Source organism: Nipponia nippon, unplaced genomic scaffold, assembly GCF_047370975.1.
Source record: "Nipponia nippon isolate SJK-2023a ecotype South Korea unplaced genomic scaffold, ASM4737097v1 scaffold_8, whole genome shotgun sequence".
NCBI lineage: Eukaryota > Metazoa > Chordata > Aves > Pelecaniformes > Threskiornithidae > Nipponia > Nipponia nippon.
The window spans coordinates 17,807,953-17,827,318 of NW_028262402.1; the positions used below are offsets into that span (position 1 = coordinate 17,807,953).

General features: G+C 34.7%; 1 protein-coding gene across 14 annotated transcripts in view; it reads right to left on the reverse strand.

Moving 5' to 3' along the window:
* Nucleotides 1–451: 451 nt before the first annotated feature.
* The window catches only part of PPIP5K2 (diphosphoinositol pentakisphosphate kinase 2), a 51,604-nt gene continuing 32,689 nt past the window's right edge, over nt 452–19,366 (reverse strand). For 6 of the 14 annotated variants that reach the window (XM_087742798.1, XM_087742795.1, XM_087742794.1 and 3 more), the window contains 12 exons: nt 17,667–17,794; nt 17,361–17,475; nt 15,961–16,068; nt 15,758–15,874; nt 14,845–15,018; nt 12,331–12,504; nt 11,023–11,092; nt 8,853–8,972; nt 7,896–7,958; nt 3,951–4,082; nt 2,930–3,058; nt 452–2,276 (listed from right to left, as the gene is read on the reverse strand). In XM_087742798.1, the coding sequence (XP_087598924.1) occupies nt 2,173–2,276; nt 2,930–3,058; nt 3,951–4,082; nt 7,896–7,958; nt 8,853–8,972; nt 11,023–11,092; nt 12,331–12,504; nt 14,845–15,018; nt 15,758–15,874; nt 15,961–16,068; nt 17,361–17,475; nt 17,667–17,794 (1,434 nt within the window). In that variant the 3' untranslated portion in view covers nt 452–2,172. The remainder of the gene's footprint in view (nt 2,277–2,929; nt 3,059–3,950; nt 4,083–7,895; nt 7,959–8,852; nt 8,973–11,022; nt 11,093–12,330; nt 12,505–14,844; nt 15,019–15,757; nt 15,875–15,960; nt 16,069–17,360; nt 17,476–17,666; nt 17,795–19,366) is intronic. The other 8 variants (XM_087742801.1, XM_087742803.1, XM_087742802.1 and 5 more) reach the window with 8 other exon arrangements.

Here is a 19,366-nt window from a genome sequence, read left to right on the forward strand (position 1 = left end):
GTCATATTCAAGCACTTATTTTCTGTGACCTTACTCTTTCACCTGTCAAATCTGGCTGGAATAGGATGTACAGTTCAAAAAGTTTAATGTGAGAATGAGTCCAATTGCATGAAGAAATTGGACTAAAAGTAGGTTTAAAAAAGCTCAGTAGAGCCCACATTCTGCCTTATTGCCAGAGTAGCAATAGGAAATATAAGAGCACTCACAGTGGTTCTGTATTTAACGTTACCATTCTGGACCATGAGGAAGCACTGCAGAATGTGTGACTACTGTTTAACTTTTTGAGGAGTGATTTAAGTATAAAATGATAAACCCTCATTTCTTATCAGTCATGTCCTTCACCACCAAGAGAAATTTTGGCTTATGTATGTATTAATGGCTTATTTACTACTGAGTCAACTACTCACTGTACTTCACATATACTCTTAAAAGAAAACAAAATGGAGAAAAGTTGCCAGTGACCTTGTTTTTATTTAGAAGCACATAAAAAAAAAGTTATGCCACAGCTTTGGTTGACTGGAATGATACGCATACTTAAATTTTAACAGTATTTTTTTTTAAAACAGTAAACAAGTGTACATTCAGTTGTGTGCAAGACCAACACTGCCAATAACACAATTACACTACAGAAAATGAAATGTTTTAAGTATATAGCTGTGAAACCCTTCATATTTTTGGTATTTAACCAGAATTTTTAGAATTAGTCTCCTGAAGCCATTTAATGTGTGGTAAACACTGAAAACAGACCCTGTGGCAAAGTGAATGTAATTATAGTTGCACTGGCTCTGGAGATGAGTAAGAGCCCTACTTAAAAATATTACTCTGAAGCTATGTCTTCTGCAACTTAAATGTGAAAGGTATTATCTAACTTGTAGTTTATGAAGTCAGTTATTAATAATCAGCCACCTGAACTTACAAAAGTGGACAATATTTTCATACACTTGGGATACTTATAATCATTCAATAATTTTTCATGCCACAGATAAAATCACAAGAACTGCTGAGACTGGATGATTACTCTACATAACCCAATAACTCAAAGTTCCACTGACTTACTAATGCTTCTCATAGCTCTTATAAAACCTTTTTTTTTTTTTTTTTTTTTTTTTTTTTTTTTTTTTTATGAGAGCTGTTGTCAACCACCTAGATTGGAAGGAGAGAGGTATTAAAATCCCCAGGCCATGATGATTCCTGAGTATTCTGCAACAGTAAGCACTGAGTGCTGGTAGACCACAGTCTCTCTCTACTCTGAAGCGATGATAGTAAAGCACAGATGGAATATTTACAATTTTAGGATAAACTTACTAGCAGACCAGCTGTAACCACTTCTCTTTTTATAAAACCTGCTTTTCAATATCACCTTTTTGTACAAACATATGGCAAAGCAAACAAAACTGTCTTTTTAAGTAAACAAAAGAAGTTTTTGATAAAAACATATAAAAGACAGTTTTATCCGCTGGATGATATACAGGTACCCGTATACAAGCATGTATACTAAACAACGAAAGAGAAGGTGTATTTGAATGTTACAGGTCTGATGTAAACACAGACTAAAAATAAGGAGAGTCAAAAGTGACAACACATTAACTCACTCCATCATGCCTAATTATTGCAGCATACATGATATAAAATAATTCAAATGCAGAAAACATCTGCTTATCTTCAAAACCAGGCAAAAGAGATCTCTTTGGAAATGTACTTAAATTAAAAAAAAGCTTCTAGCCAAGATGTGTGTTACATTTCAACCCACAAAAGAAATTCACAGGGAGATTATAAACTCCTGAAAATAGAAGCTTATAATGACAACAGACAATGCTTTCATTACAGTGACATCAACAGAGCCACTGTAACACATACCACTGCATTGGTATTTTCTTTTTGTACAGGTTTACAGTAAATATTTGAAGACACTGAAAAGGTTCATGTGCAGCTTTTCCATTAAAGGTGTGCAGTTCATCAAACTGATAAATAAATATATTTCCTGACATGTTTTAGAAAATGAGAAAAGACATTTGACCTAAATATGTAGCATGCACACTAGTTAACCATGTCTAAACTAAAGATTAAGTGCCCTATGAACTGCAGACATGAATGGCTTTCGAAAGCTCAGTAATTTAGTTGAACACACACTAAAGAATTTTTTAAGTTGCTTCCAGTTTTGTCTGATCAACTTCATTTCTTCTCAGAAAGAGTTTCACTACTAAGTTCTACATCTAGTGAGGCCTCTTCGAGAGATAGCTTAACATTAGATACATGAACAGAGGATCCAGGGGTAGCTGTACAGATAAAGAAAAGTATTAGGTTTTACACTTAAGAATATCCACACTAAAAAGCATCAAAAGCAAGCAAAATGCAAGTTACCTAGCACAGAAACACACAAAAAGCTACACTGTATCTAATGAGATCAGAAATGCAATGGGATTTTGTTCTAGAGACCCTCAAAACAGCACAACTATCCAAAAGCGGACAGTGCAGCTGGCTAAGAGTTCAGACTAAATATACTAATGACTAAATGCATCATCATGTTATTGGCAGCTTTAGTCAGAACCTGGTCACAGAGCTCTATGGTAAATGTTTAAAAAACATCTTAGAAATTCTGCCATTTAAATAAATAAATTTCCTTTGCTTGTCTTACTTGGAGATAGCTGGAAACACTGTCATACTTAAAATAAAACCAAACCCCATGAATTCTCAAGGCTATAGAAATTCTTTCAAACACTTTAGAGGATAAGAGAAAGTTACTGTTAGCACAGTTTTACTCCTAAAACTGTTTTTGCAAAGCTATTGAATTCTCACTGACTTGTAAAATGATCCCACTTGCATAGACAGGGAATGTTAAGAAATAGCTGGCCTATATGTAAGAAAGAATCCTACCGCTGGAAATAACGTAATGAAGTTAGCCGTTCTGCCTCTGACAGAAGTTACTTACATAAGGCTGGTTTCTCTATTGCTAGCCTTTCAGGCAAAGTTTCAAGTGGCGTTGGTTGAATTTTTGCAGGGGTATATGTATTTAAAGAAATTTTTCTTCCTGACAGTGGAATCATGTAAGTTGGAGAAGCTGCAGTGAGGGGAAAAAAAAAGAAAAGATACTCATCATTAATAATAAAAATACTCTCACCTGAGCAAAATGTCAAAAATAGTAGCCACAGAACTGTGTATCTCTCCAGCAATATAGGTGCCACACTTACATAACCTGCAGCTCAGCTACCAGTTTTTTACTCTAGTGACAAAACTTCAAAGCATGAAAGACAAATCTAAAAATCTCCTTTTTACCTCAGAAAGCAACATGGTAACTTCATGCTGCTAAGGCAGCTAAGCCAAATTTCAGTTAACAGCTGTCTTGTCAGAAGACTGGCAAAAGCATTAGTGATAGGTTATGAAGATTGCATTCCCAGAGACATGCATATGGCTAGAACTCAGTTTGCATTTAATTTCAAGATCACTTAAACATTAAACATGCAGCACAAACTACTAAAAAACTAAGTAACTGGAAGGCACTCCACAGGTGAAACCCCAAGTAATATTGAAAGAAACAGGAAACAACACAGTTTTAAGATGTAAAAGGCAACACTACTCTGCTGAGGTTACTGCCAATACAACAGTACAGTATAAAGCTGGAAATACTCCATGCTCACTAAAAAGCATTCCTTGTAATTCAGCTAACAGTGTGGACAGTACAGAGAAGTTCTTAATGTGAGGAAATAAACCAATTACAATTTCATTAAATCCTTAATTTATTACCCCAGTCAACAGAGACATTACTTCAATGAATTATGACAGTTCCATACTTCAAAAGGATACTGCAAAAATTAAAATTATGGTTCATGTATATATTTCTTTTTTTTAAAGCAGTACTCTTAGTTTACTTGTTGGCTGTAAAATACCAGAATGATTAACTAGACAATATTTAACAATTTAAAATGAACATAATTACGATCTAAAATCAGTACCTGTCTCCTGTAGATTTTCCCTTGATGGAGCAGCAACAGAAGCAAGAAATTCATCCACCTGCTTCAGAGACAAGGAGTTGTGTAGAGTTTCCAAAGGGCAAATAGAAGGCACCATGGAATATAGTTCAAAACCTGAAAGAAAAATAATAAAAAAACAGAGATTTCCAAACATAAGACAGGATTTAAGCTAGTGCATGGGCATGTATTAATGCATGTAAAAAGTACTTATTTTAAATCAGCACATGCAGACATAGTACTCTTGAAATCATGGACACTAAATATTAAAGGAGTTGGAACAAGATGTGCCAGTCTCCGGGATGTACTAAACTAAAGGTACCATTTAACATACCATGGGATACAAATCCCACGTACAAATAAAGCAGCATCTTCAAACATTACAGCTGTACTCTATTCCCAAATCAGTTCACGAAAGATAACTTTCCTCTAAGACAAACTTAGTAAATTACTAAAAAAAATAGTCAGGAAATGGTAGTATTTCTCCTACTCATTCTCATACCTGGCACAACACTAAATAGATAATTCATTCATGCAAGTAAAATAGGATAGCTATGTTGTCAACTGTTAGCAGACAAGAGCTAAAAATGCTACAACTTCCAAGAAATAAATTTGCAGAATTCATGTTCTATCATCTTCAGTATTCTGTGAAAACAAACTGTTGCCTTAAATATCAAAGGAAAACCACTGTTAGCACTTTTGTACCTTGAGGTTACATGTTTTAACTTTCTAAGACAGATTTACACCTACCTTTATGCATTTAAAAACAGTACTTAAAAGTATATATGTAAAAATTCATATATTAGAACAGGTAAGTATAGCAACCCAAAGTCTAAAAATTTATTGGTCTTTACTTTTCTACATTAGTATTGATCATACATCAACCATGCATATCCATATTACTAACATACTAAAAAGCATTTAAACATCTTGGCAAAAAAAAAAAAAAAATTGCAGTTCTCTGAAGTGATGCAAGTTTGATAACTCAATGAAAGCTCTTCATCCAATTGCATTTCAGAAGAGGAAAATATGTCCATTAGTGTTTTCAACATACAGCTGTAACATTACAACTTTGCAATTCAATATTGTAAATCTACAGTTGCTACATTGAAGATATTTAAATGAAGAAACAATAGTGAATGAAATAATGTTTAGAATTTCAGTTCAAGGTACATTTATTAGAGATAGGGTTATGACTGTGAACTGTTCCCTCCCCTAAAATAATAAGCATCAATATTCCTATGATATCCAGTGTTCCCCATTCACTCCTGATTTAGTGCTTTGCATAGAGAAGTAATTCAACAAAATTTCAGCCCCCAAATGTCTGTATTTATATTTGGATCCACCATGGCCATACTTAAATTTGAGGGACAGTCGCTTCAAATATACAATCAACTGAAGTGTACTTATGTCAGCTTCACTTATATTACAAATAAAATGTTGCATTTCATGGAAACTTGGTTTTCATGTACGAAAGAAACACCACCACATACTTAATTTCTATTTTCCTATAAAGGCATTAGCTAAGCTTCAGTGTAAGCACTAAGATGTTTCGCATACATATTAATATCCTAAATAACTATGCATGCATGCAAAGCGCAAACCCTTTCTTTGCATTACAGTAAAATGTAAGATTTATCTCTTTACCCTGACAGAAAAGTCACTATCAGTTGAATGAGAATTTATTTTTTTAATTTTGCAAAGAACATAGTGGGACAATGTCAGGTTAACTTTTTAATAACTATTACTGTTATAGTGCAGTGTTACAGAAAACCAGAAAGGAATTTCAAAATGCACCCATGCCCTTTAAAAAAAGAGAAGAAAAAAAGTTTTCTTCTTTCAGTAATTTCCCCTCCATAGGTTTTTGTTCAGTTTTGACAATTCTGCTATCAGATAGCCATATCCCAGCATGTTGTTGTAGTATCTTTGCATCTAAGGGATATGATTTAAAAGATATCCTGGAAATCCATCTGCAGTGTTTTATTTGATTATTTTATGATAAATATTTTAGGATGTTATGAAAAATAAATTTGAATTTTAATGATGAAGAAGCCTGACAGTATCCCTTCAAAAGGCAAGACAATGAAAGGGTTAACGCAGCATCTCAAAAAGCCACCCTGCTGTCTTACATTGGAAAGCTATAGAAACATACCACTGGAGCCTAGAAATTCCACAGAGGAAATGGACCAGCACCTAAAGAGGTGTGGGTGTTCTGCACAAGAGGCCCAGAAAATAAGGTAAAGCACTGTCAGAAGATACTTGTTTCACCATGTTCCTTGAACTAAAGATGGGGGGGTAGTCTGAAATGAGTTAAGAGGGTGTGATAACAACATAAAAATAAGAAAAAGCAGAGTGAAAGGGACAAGGAGAATCAAAATGATAGTCCAGAGGACAGACAAAACAACATCAATATGTTCTTATGTTAGTAGAAAACCTTTGGAAACCTGCAATATACTTAGGTTTCATAGGAGCTCATATAACATGCATTAATCTTGTAAAAGATGTGTGGTAAAACAGCTGCATTAAATGAATCAGAACGATCAATGCATTCATTAAAAGCAATTTAGATCCTTTTTTAAAGAATGCAATCACAAAAAGATAGTACTAAATGGAATAGAAAGTAATCATATTATTAGACACTGATATGCAAATGCAATTCATCCTTTCTGACCTTGTATGTTTTGGAAATATTACTTGGTTTGAGTCTAAAGACAAAAAATGGACTCCTAACTTTCCTATTTGAAATAGGACACTAGAATTGGCCTTTTAGATCAAACACAGTCTTAATGGTATTAATTCAGTCTCACTATAGCAGTTTCCCTTCAAGAAGCACTGCAGTGCAAAAAGTCACTATGGATTCCAAATGAATGTAATAAAGGACTACTTTGCTTCTCAGCAGAGCCAAACAAAAACTCAGTCTTTTTTTTTTTTAACCTTGTTTCTAAGCAAATACATTTTGAATCTAACAAAAATGCTGATGATTCCCACTGCAGTTTCAATAATATCACTGTACTCAGCCAGCAGTCATGCGCATTTTAGAACTGCAATTAAGAAATCTGGAAAAGCTACATTAAGATCCGGTGGATGCTGAAGACCGAGTCTGGTTTTCATGAACAGGATACATTTTGGGCCTATTTAATTACGTAGAAAGGTAGGCACGAAATATTTTGCTGAGGAAGAGAAAGACATACCTCTGTCCCGTGTGTTAAACCAGACTTTTTTTGTAACTATGGTAGACTGAAGACAAGTTAACTCTCACTTTTGAAGCTCAAGAGGTCAATGCAAGCAACAGGCAGCTCTCTTGCTGTGATTTTTAGTGCAATATTTAAGTAATTTGCACATCTGATGAACAGAGAAGTATGATAAGGTAAAATAAATTTTTGTCTGATGATAAATATAGCAATTTAGCAGGAATGGAACCAAAGCTTCTGCTTTAGTTTTTTAATTTAGCATCACTTCAAGAAGACAGTCATAAACTCCAGTTGTCAATTCAGTGATTTATTTTAGAATCAGGAGGCCCAGGGAAACAGCTCAGCAGGAGAAAGACAAAGAAGAAGCAGCAGCTATCAAGAAGGGTATGCCCAATAAAGATCAGATTTAATTCTGTTTTTATCTTGTACCATACAGTCTGATCACACAAGAAATTGGGAAGAATAATTTATTACAGAGATCATGATTAACAGTAGCACTTCAATTTTTTCAAGGATTTTTCTAAGGAATGAATTTTGATGTTGTATTTATACTAATGAATGGTAAAGAAGGGATTTAGGAGATCTCATGATTACAAATATATTTGGAGTTGTGCTTGAAGTTAGGAACGACAGACGGCTGGATGATACTGTACACCCCGTATTTGAAATAAAAATAAAAGGGATGAAGCAAGGAACCTTTTGTTTTTGTTTTTGTTTTTAAAATAAAAGCAAAACGTACCATTGGTTGGGTGTCGAGCAAATGAGATAGAAAACCTTTTAACAGCAGAACCGCGTGTGGTGTCTGAGAAAGAGAAAAACAGGTACCTGAAATTTGTAACAGCTACCAAAAGAGGGACATTTTAAAAAAGGAAAGGAAGAAGAAAGAAAAAAAGAAAAGATGAGAAGGTATTAGAACCGAGTGGCATGCAGAAGGGACCAAAGAAAAGGGCTAAAATCTAAATAGAGGTTAAAAAGAAGACAATTTGGATTGTTGGTAACTACAAGATGTGTAATGAAGTGTATGAAAACAAGCAGAATGAGCTGGTGATTCTGGCATACAAGGTTATATCAGGTTAGAGTCGAACACTGAGTAGTGAATTGAGGCAAAACCAGCATGAATACTGTTTCACCTCAGAGATATAAAAGTGTGCTTTGGCATCTTTACATTCTGAAATCTAGTGAGAGAGTTTCTTCTCTACCCCAGATTATCCAAAACTGAAAATCTCCTGCTCCTTTGTAATCCAAACCCCACCAAAAAGAGGTCAGGAATCCTAAAATTTTCACCGTCAGTATTTAAGTTATTAGTTCATAATTTCGTTTATTCCTTGTATATGCTCCAAGTAATTTATTTCATTTCAAGATCAATAAGTAATGATAAAACCTAAAGTTTAAAATGAGAAAAGAATTTCAAAACCAAAATTTTAGTTTACTTCAAAAATGCACTTGCTGAAATCTCCTGGCACACATTACAAGTCTGTGAGCTAGTGTTCAATTCAAGACAGAAACAAGAATTAACTATGCTATTAAGTTAAACATTAGCAAGCTACGGGCAATAAAGAAGCAATACAAACTCATACAATTAATACTAAGGCAAAGGATTCTAGGATTCCATTAAAATCAGTAACCTAGGATTTATCTTTAGAAGTTTAATGTGGCACATGGGTTTGTGCGTGCATGTGCGAGAGTGTGCACATACCATCTATGAAGCCAGAAGAAGTCAGCTTTTTACGATGAGTACGAGCATAATCCTGTAGGTTAGGTGCACTTGAAGAACCCCCGAGCACTGAGGTGCTAAACAGGCCCGCACAGTGAGACCCTGATGGGAGTTAGAGAAAATACATACAACAACCAGGTGTTCGTCCATTCACATTGGGGATGCATGCAGCATGCAAGCACATGGCTCTTACCACACAAAAGGCAGCTTTTGGCAGTGCCTTGGACAGGTTCACAATATGCTTGTAATGTCAGAGTGGTACTTGTAGGCTGAAACTATCATAATTTATTGTGCTTCTACTCATGACACAGCACCCTCTGCTATATGTGCAAAGAGAGGACTGGCTTTAACAAAGTGAGTTCTTGTCCTGTTTTCACTTTTGGTAAAGAAAAGTTACCAGTTAGCATTAATGTAAACATAACCAAAACAACAAAACAAAACCAAGATGATGATGACGTGAAAGTTGTGTGTTTTAAAACCTGCAGTTCTGAAACAAATATAAACTGGAAAAATACTGCTCACTGCTTTCATCCAAATCAACCTTTGAGATGACAGGCTGCAATGAAGTACTCATGCATTTCCACAGACTTAATATGGAAATATTTCCCTTCTAACCCCAACAAAACGTTAGCCAAATTGCAAATACTCCATTTATCTTTCAGCTACCATCACTGACAATGTTACAAACTGAAAATACCTAAAAGTTCCACGAAGTTTAGCTTGACTTCCTTTCCTGAGAAGACTTTTGTACATCTCTATGCAAGTGAGAGTACTTTTGCTACAATTCATACATTCCAGCCACTAGGATGGGAGTTTTAACAAATCACTGAAAGCCACAGACAGAAATATAAAAATAACTTTTATAATCATCAACCATAAATGAAATTTACATACAACAATGAACAAAATGGAAAAAAATGTTGCAATTTTTTTCCTTTAGTTTTTACTACTAGTTGAAAGGAGAAGTGGTTTGTCACTCAGAACTTATCTTTTACAGTTTAGATAAGTAGCAGCAGATTTTTTTTTAAAACAGGCTATCTGTCCAGTGATAATTCCTTTCATTACTTTTAATGACCCAGTGAGGGGAAACATTACTAGCACATGTGACCAATCACAGCCAAAATAAATTGGTGCCTGGTCTGTGGCAAAAGCCTTTCACACCAAATGTAATATCTTAATCTACACACAGAAATACATCAACTTCCACAAGCCATATTGTGTTACACATTGGCAAAAGAAAAAGTTGTTTAACTAGCAAGCGCACAATAAAAAACATGACTTTGATAAACAAGAGCACCTGATGTATGCATTTTACTAAGGGAAAAATATAATAGGGAGAAAAGCATCACAGAAAGATTAGACATACAAAAAATACAGACCTTTACAAAGAAATGTTACTTTTAAGTTTATGCATATACATTATGCATTTTCTACACTTCATTTTTCCCATGAAAGACACACTTACAGAAAAAAATGCAATATTGATTTACAGGAGTGCAAGATTTCATATTTTTGCATATCAGTCATAAGTATGCCTGTTTCAAAGAAGCAACAGAAAAGCACCACTTGAATTAAAAGAATTTGAAACAACTCCTTGAATTATAGCATGATTCATTCTAGTACTGAAAGGAAGAAATTGATTTTAGGAGAGGGAATGTGTGCAAAACCCCTGATATTATCAAGAAATTTGAGTTTTGTTCCCCATCCTCCCTCCCTTCAGTAAAACACCTTATACCATCAACTGCCCACAGTAGGAAACATTAATTTTCAAGAAAAGTGTTTTAACAGTTTCCAGTGCAGGCCATTTCAATCCAAAAGATTCTTCCAAAACCCAAAACCTCAGTCATAAACTACATTATCTTAAAAATCTACTTTATGTTAAAAATAATCCTGTGTACCTGTTGCGAGCAGTAGAGAGTCAGTAGTGTGAACAGCCTCAAACAATTTGCTCTTTTCAATTATAGTTTATTTAAAACTTTTGCTGCAGAAAAATTGTCCAGTTTATAGGCAGACACTCAGCATATATTATTGATAACAAGTACTATTGGGTCCTGTTAACATAAAAGCTATTCAAAGAATGTACAACTGTACAGCACAACAGGCAGATGAAAAGCTGCTAACATCAAACAAAATTTCAATTGTAGGCACATACCTAGACCACTCTGCTTTTGTTCCAGAATAGTTCTTGGTGTTCGTAAGTTACTATTGCTTTCTGATAGGACCTGGATATAAAAAACAGAAAAATAAGGGGAAGTAGAACAGCAGCATGAAATGTCCATTTAACTTGATACAGCAGCCTGTTTCAGACAGACAAGTGTTAATAAGCTGTATGATAAGTGTTAGTAAAAGTATGTAAAGGAAACATGAAAGATCATGCAATATCCCCTTCTGAAGGGAGTCCATTTCACATATGAGTTCCTTGCAATGAAGTGGTGCAAAGCAAGCATTCAGAATGAGAAAGGACACAGACCAAGACAGATGTGAGAACAGACATTTGAGACATTTTATTTCATTTTACCAAATGAACTCTCCTAAACTGCGCCTGTATTGAAAAAAGGAGGGGAGGGAAGGAAAGACAGACAAACTATTGAGGACACCATACAATCACTGATCCATGCACGGGCTCAATCAGTGTAATCTTCAGATGCTCACAGCGTTTACTGATATAAACTTTTCCTATGTAAATAGTTTTAGAATTTTCCACAATAAAAAGAAATTATGAAAATTTTCAAAGAAAAAGGATATGGTTAACAGAACACCATCCATTGTCATACATGTAAACAATATCTCGACATGCTAAACAATCTTTAGATCTTCACTGGTACTTCAAAAAAATTTATTTTTGTTTTTTTTCCTGCCTCTCCCCCCCCCAATATTTAGAAAAATATTCAAAATATTGTACAAGTCAATGGATGATGTACTGTGTTGGGAGTTTCAGATACCTCCGGATACAGAAGGCGAGAATTATTAGTGCTAGAGTTTGTTCCCTGCAATAGTTAATACCAGGCCACTGAAAATATGATATATGCAAAACAAGTTTTGAATAGCAATATGAAGTACCAAATAAATTATTTTAAATGGTATTGGTTGCAATTATTAAAAAAAAAAAAAAGTTTTTCAATTTACCTACCACCAAATTAAGCAATGCTGGTTTTAAAGTCTTAAAGGACAACTAAACCAAAGCAGAAATCTGTTTCTTTAGGCAGTAGACTAAATCTTTTTTACTGTGGTAACATTTGCAATTCCTATAAAGAAACCAAATTTTTAGGAAAACATGTAACACATTCAGTGGAAAAACATGCACTTGCTCTTTTTCCCCCAAACATTCTCGGGAAGTAATTTTAAGAAGTGGAAGAATTTGCTTCAAACATAATCCATAACAAGGGATTAGATGTCCTTAAAGACAGTTGGTTGTTGCTTGGAATGCATAATAATGTTTAATGAAGTAAAGTTTAAAAACCTGTTGCCATGAGCCAAAAATACTGGATGTGAAAGCCAATGATTTAGGGGAGACAGGGGAAGAAGTGATTTGTTCCCCTGATCTGCGTCTTCGACGCCCAGTACCCACACCACTGGTGTAATGCAGCCAGGTACCAATACACTCTGGGCTAGACACACTCAGGGGGCTCTCTTCCTGGAAGTGAGAAAGGGGGCAAAAAACAGCAAAGCATGCAAAGTTAGATTCAACAGAGCCAAATGAACAGAAAAGAAAAAAACCCAATCTGCTTGCACCCTTTTATTTACTGCTTTTAAAACTATTAAACAGTGAATAGGGAAGAGTAATACTACAATATTAGGAGTTATCAGTGCCACTTATATATTTTAATCCAATTATATATTTTAATACAACACTTCAATCAAATTTCTGGTAGACTAATTAGATATGAGAGAAAAGTAATTGTTGTCAATAATTGACTCAGAATTTTAAGAATTTCCCACATGCTGGAAATAAAACATCTGTTATCCTTGACATACTGTTTAATAGTTTTACCCCTCTAAGTACATTAAACTTTCCTATTTATTACTTAATAGTTTTCATTTCTAGTCTATAACCTTATCTAAAAGATTCTTATTTTTAGAATCGCCTTTGAGACTTTAGAGCTGACTCACTGGTAGTAGCACCAACCTGACTGGTAGCTTTTCAACGTTAAAAAAGCCCTAAAAATTATCTGATGCTGGACACCTATTAGGACTTCAAGGGAGGACAGTGTCAGGCTAAGAGTCTCCCATGCCCTACATAATTACGTATCATTAGCAATCAACATTTTTAGCAATACGGAATTTGATTTCCAATGCTGATGAGCCTTACTTTCTTGTTTTACTGTTAGAACTCTCGTTTTTTTTTTATTTTCACAACTCCATCACAGTTGCAATCCTTCTGTAAATATTGCTGACTATACCCCAGATTAAAAATTCCATATAATCTCACACCTGACAGTGTCCTTTCAAATTAATGGACATAGGTGAAGAAAGAATTGCCTTAGAGGAAAAAAAAAAAAGGTTCAAGGCAGTTGCAGTTTAAGTTGCAATAACTTTTATAAATGCTTGAAAATACCATTTGGTTTAAATATTCCAAATACTGGTTTTGCAGATTTCAGTAGGCCAGATGAAACTTCCAATTTTACTTTCTCAAAAAAAGTTTCGTAGTGTATGTTTTCTTTCAATTGGCTATTTTCTTCCAGCAAATAAACAAGCGCTGAATGCTGAAACACATTCCATCTGAACATATATTATCTGCACAGTCAAAATTTAGCAATTTATATTATTGATACCTTTTGAAAGTAACTTCTACATAATTATGAAAATGACAAGGGTTAGAAGTTTGAAGTAATAGTCTATTAAGTTGTGCGTATGTGAACTCATAATGAGGAGGGGAGTTTGCATGATCATAGCGAAAACAGCTTTTAAAAAATCCAAAATACTGATGTTGTGAGCATTTGTTTATGATAAAACTTGGAAATAGAAAATGTAAGACATTGACATTTATTATCTCTGTTAATTTATGGTAGTCATGTGAAGTTATACAGATATCCTTATAGAAGGGAACCATGCATCTTTTTGTCTCCACACTACCAATAACCAAGTTACTTGCACATCTGTAATACTTTCATTGCATACAAACAGCCCATTCCCAACACAAACATGAAAGGAAAAGCTTTTGGTGTGAATCTTCATTTCTGATGGTTTTAAGCAACTGAAAATGAGGCAATAAGAAGCTGTTAGTCTGCTTCTAGCATTAATATCACAGAAGTGCCACTATGCACCATCTGAAGCTTTGCCACTTAACCGTACAAATGGTATCAGTGATACTGCCGTGCATTCCCCCACCTATGTGACATTAAAGCCATATCTGTGAAGCACACCTAGATGTCACGGCCTTGAAGACAGGAAAATAGACTGTTCAAGATGTTATCTAAAGAATTCATGAAACAAACCCCACCCACTTAAAAAAAGCTTCCAGTTTATTCTCTTACCTTAAACGCTTGACAAGTGGAGTCACTTTCACCCCACGTGAAAGCAAATACAGCAGAAGACATGTCTCTCACCTCCTGTACCTCCCCTACCGCCCCCAATCCCTCCGTTCCCTCTCAGCATGATCACCCTGAAGGTTTGTTTAATTCCCAATAGCAGCTGTCTTGTAAGGATGAATACAAAAGCAATGTATGTTAGTTTGAAGATGTAGGTTTAGACTGAAAAAGTCTTCATTTTCAAATATCGGCTTTTCTAAAATGGCTTAAAAAGAAAAAAGGAAATAAGTCTTATTGCAAATTAATAATTCATTAAAAAAAAAAATTCCTTCAGACAAATTACTGCCATGGAGGATTTCCCATAGAATAAGAGCAACCCTTTTGTGAGACATAACATCATATTGGTTCTGTGTAATCAAAATCAGAATTACATTTGGTTTTGTTTTGTTAAAAATAAGCAAAAGTTAATTTCTGTGAAAGACATTATCTGGAACATAAACACTTACTTCAACAGAACCAATCTTCCTGGATCTTGGAAGGGGTGACTTTCTGTGTATATGAATTGGGTCTGATACCATTGGCTTGAACATCACTACTGACCGATCTGTTTCATCTCTTTTAGAAGCATGTGCCTCCTCATCACTATCATTTCTATGAGAGGTTTTCTTCGAGCCTTCATTCTACAAACAATACATAATTCATTTTTAATTTAGCTGCAAACCATGCAACATGTAGACAGAAGCAACTGTTAAATAAATCTTCTGTGTAAACATAAAGCAAACCAATTTTAAAAATACAAGAAGTAAATCACATATTATTGAACAAGTTGCTCTAGACTTTAATAATCTATGTGTATTTGCTCCTAACCAGCCACTGCATATAATAGTGGGTCCTAATTAACCACATTGTTCAGCCAACATATCTTACTCCAATTTTTTGTTGACATAGTAATAAAATCCTGGCTCCACAAGTCAACAGAAGAATTCCAGCCAAGCTTTGCTTTCGTTTATTTCTCAAAAAGCAGGTGGTAACTCCATAGACTTGCCCAGACATCTTTGAAAATATCTATCCTTGCTCAACAATCTGTATTCACAAACATGCCAAACTACCTTACTTTCTGAAATATTTCTTTCAGTTGCCAGAATACCATTGATGTGACACTGATGTTGATAGCACCTTTTCTTACAGTGAGTATTTTGTATTTCTAGCAAGAATTCTGGCAAAGCCGTAGAAGGTCCAAATTATCTGTGTCCATTACCTCAGCGTCCATTCAAAATGGAATAATACATTGGAACTGCCTATATTTTACTAGATATTTTTCTACCAAAATAAAAAACACATTTGTATTTTTTGCCTAACATTTTCCCAGTGTCTATTTTAGGTATCTCCGCATCCAGAAAAGCTAGGCATAATTATTACCTCTCTGGAGGCAGGTCTGTATCCATATCCAGCTGGTAAATTTTTATCTTCCTCACAGCCTTTGGCTCCTGGACTGAAGTGCAGCTCTACATGAAAACGTTCTTCCGAAGAAAGTTCCTGAAGAAAAATTATTAAATAGGTTTACACTTTAATACATAGCTTAGCACTACTTGTTTCTGAAGATATTTATCCATTTTAAATACCTTGTTTGGATCCTCATAAAGCATGATAACAATCTGTGTCATGTAATTGAGTTCATTGACAACATTTAAATAATCCATAGCTCGTTTCCATTGTTCATCTTTTGATTCCTTATGAAGGGGGGGGAAAAAAAAAAAATCAACAAATAAAACCCAGCTATTTTCTTTAAAAAGATGATGATTTCCCTTTTTCCCCATTTACATGGATTTTACATTCACAGAAGAAGTACGAAGCTTTTCACAGCTGAGGAAAAAACAGAGACACAACCAGAAAAAAAGTGACTTAAAATTTCTCATCAAATGAGTGAAAAGTGGAGATCAGAATTTCCATGTTTTATTTCAGTGTATCTTTCATGTTCTTTCACCAATGATGTCATACGCCTTGTAGACAGAAGCACCGTTTTAAACTCTCCTGACGGGAGTTGTTAATTTTGCAATAAACTCATTTCAACTAGCATATTGTGGAAAATGTTTCTAGATATCGCTCTACCAGTCAAACAGACAGAGTAAATGAAGGCTTCTAGTATATAGAGGAAAAATAACCATCACATCCCGAACAATTTAAAATGAATATTCACCTTTTTTCATGCTCTAGAAAAAACAGAAATCCACCTTAAAGGAAACGTAACATATGTCACAGAGGTCTAGGATTAAAAATGCTTTTTCCATCAATGAGTTCAGTCATCTGTTACCAGAAACGAGTATGTCAATACAACCATTTCAAAAGTTAGTATATTAATCAAGCTCTATCTTAGAAGCAGCCATGTAGGCTTTGTGGTGCTGCGTTTATCATCTCCAAGAGCTCAGTTAGGTCATTTCTGAATCTGGAGAACTTGTCTTTTTTAGTCCTTTGCTTCAAAGCCAATCAGATGGAGAATAATGCACCACCTTCAAGGTATTCCATGACAGTATAGGGAAGTAAGACAATTCACTGAATAGGAGAAACTTTGCACTACATTAGCATTCTTGAAGTCAGGTAGGCACGACTTGACAATATGCCAATGGTCAAAAATAATAAGCCAGTCCAAAAGTGAATTCAACAGAACCCTGAATGACATTTTGAAAGAAAAAGAGTTGGAAGACTTACAGGTGACAACATAAGACAAAAAAATGGATTATCTGCCCTTTTCAAATCTTTTTGAGACTGTAACGTATACCGCTAAACATATCAATGGAACTCAGCATTACTTTAAAGGGCATGCTGATTTCCACCAATATGCACACCAGCAATTTGAAATATGTCTTTTCATATAGAATAGGAAATTGAATGTTTGAAAAAGTGTGATAAATTTCAAAGCCACCTAAGAAAATTAAGCTTTCAATTGATACAATTTTAGTAAGATTGAGTCCTTTTGGTTTCTCTCAAAATATCAGAGCTTTAACAGAAAGAGTGTTCAACTTACATCACATAAGGCACCATAACGAAGGGTGGATAACAGGGAATGGACATGACTCTCGCTGGTGAAATACAGCCGTGTACGAACATGGCGTTCAGGGGACATAACACCCCTGGAGTAACTTGAAAGAAAAAAAAATGTTATTAGACCATGAGATGTGTCCCTACTTTAGAAATAGCTGTCAACAAATAAATAAATCATACTTTTTAAACTACTATGAGCTAGTAAGATATTTAAAATATAAAGCTATGGAATATTTTCATTAAGTCTTATGGAAATTAATGTAACCATGTAAAAAAGTAAAAGACTTACAGAGGGTGAAGCTTATTTACAGTATCATCATCTTGAGTTCTCTGAAGGTCAGAACGGATTTTTCTAACTAGAGGAGTGCAGTAACCTTTGGCAATCTCTAGTTTCTCAGCCTTAGAAATACCATATTCCTGTGTAAGAAGAAAGTGACTTTTAAAATTCAGTTAAAGATTAAAATGCCTTCTAATTCAATGTTGTATATTAAAGCCAATTAGTCATCTACTAGTTTGCTCTGGCTGCAAACTGTTTTGTTGAAAATTTTTATTACATTTGATTACTGACATCCCTTCAAGTAACACGTGGTTTGCCTTTTTGCTGTTTGATTTGACACAGACAAACAATTTTTCATTCACTACTTAAACCGCAAAAGTGGATTCTAGTATGATGAAGCTCTTTCTCTTAAGCAAAACATCTAGGGAATTGTTCTTCCTCCCCATCCCCTTGCCCCCTCCCCCCCCCCAATTTAGACATCTGTGATGCATTTCATCTCACCTGATTTCACGTAACTTTTTTTTTTTTTTTAAGTCTATAAAGAGACATAGGCACATTACCTATTTAATATGTCTATCTTAGTTTGGGGTAAACCACCCCACAGAAGATCTCCTATTCACCTCACATAATAAGGAAAATGGTAGTTAAATACAACTGGAAAATATTATATCTGTTACAGTATCTAAAATATTTAAAAATCTCCTCTTCCAGAAGCTTCATGGTCTGTGCTACACATGATATGAAAGTGCTCTCATCATTATGATGGATCTTCTGGTTACCCTAGAAAGCAACATAAGCACTTTCCCTTTGCATTAAGTAGGCTTATCAAGTTTTCTTTGGTTTTCTTCCTTCAGTATGTGTCCTCATTTTCACCCACTCTTCTCTAATACTCTACTAAAAATTTAAGCTTGACAGGCCCACATAACACAACACATACTTAGTATCGTTGTTCTTTTTGTCCTCCTTGCCGTCACGGAGTTTGAGAGATGGGGAGAGGAAGAAGTTCCCTCACTCGCTGCATACAATATGAATAACACCTCTTTTACAACAGTGCCCTGTAACTGCAGGGGCACTTGGGGAAAGCTTTAGTCTGTTCTGTCCTGTTATCACAAAACAATTTCATGTCCTGCAGCCTACAACATTTTAGAGCTAACCGGAGTTTAACAGCCTGTAGTATACGGAAGTTGAACTTGTCTGCTTCTAGACTGAAATTCTATGAAATTTAATGTGTACATTTTTATCAGGGAGTGTTAGCATTTTGAAGCAGCAGAAAGGCCTTTTTAAATTTAAATTGCTTAAAACAAGTGAAATTAGGTAGATTAGGATTAACGGTCTCATTTGCAAAGAGTCTGAAAATGAAATTTCTAAAAGCAGGAAGAATGAAATTAAATGCAATTTCAGAATACAGTTGTTCACAGGGGCTCCACTTAAATCTATGAAGAATGGCTGAGGTGAACCACTTTAATACACTGCAGTAAAGGAAGTAGACATGTTCACAGCTTAAATTTCTAGAAAAATTCACTCTGAACACAGCTTAATGAATTATGAATCAAATTTTTTTTACAAAAAATAATCAGCTTGCTACTGGAAAGTAAGAGGTAACGTTAAAGGCTTCTATTACTGCAAAATACAGGAACCTTCAACAGAAAGACAGAGTAGACGTTTTCACAAAATTTGAAAAAGCATTAATTCTACAATTTATTCTATTTAGT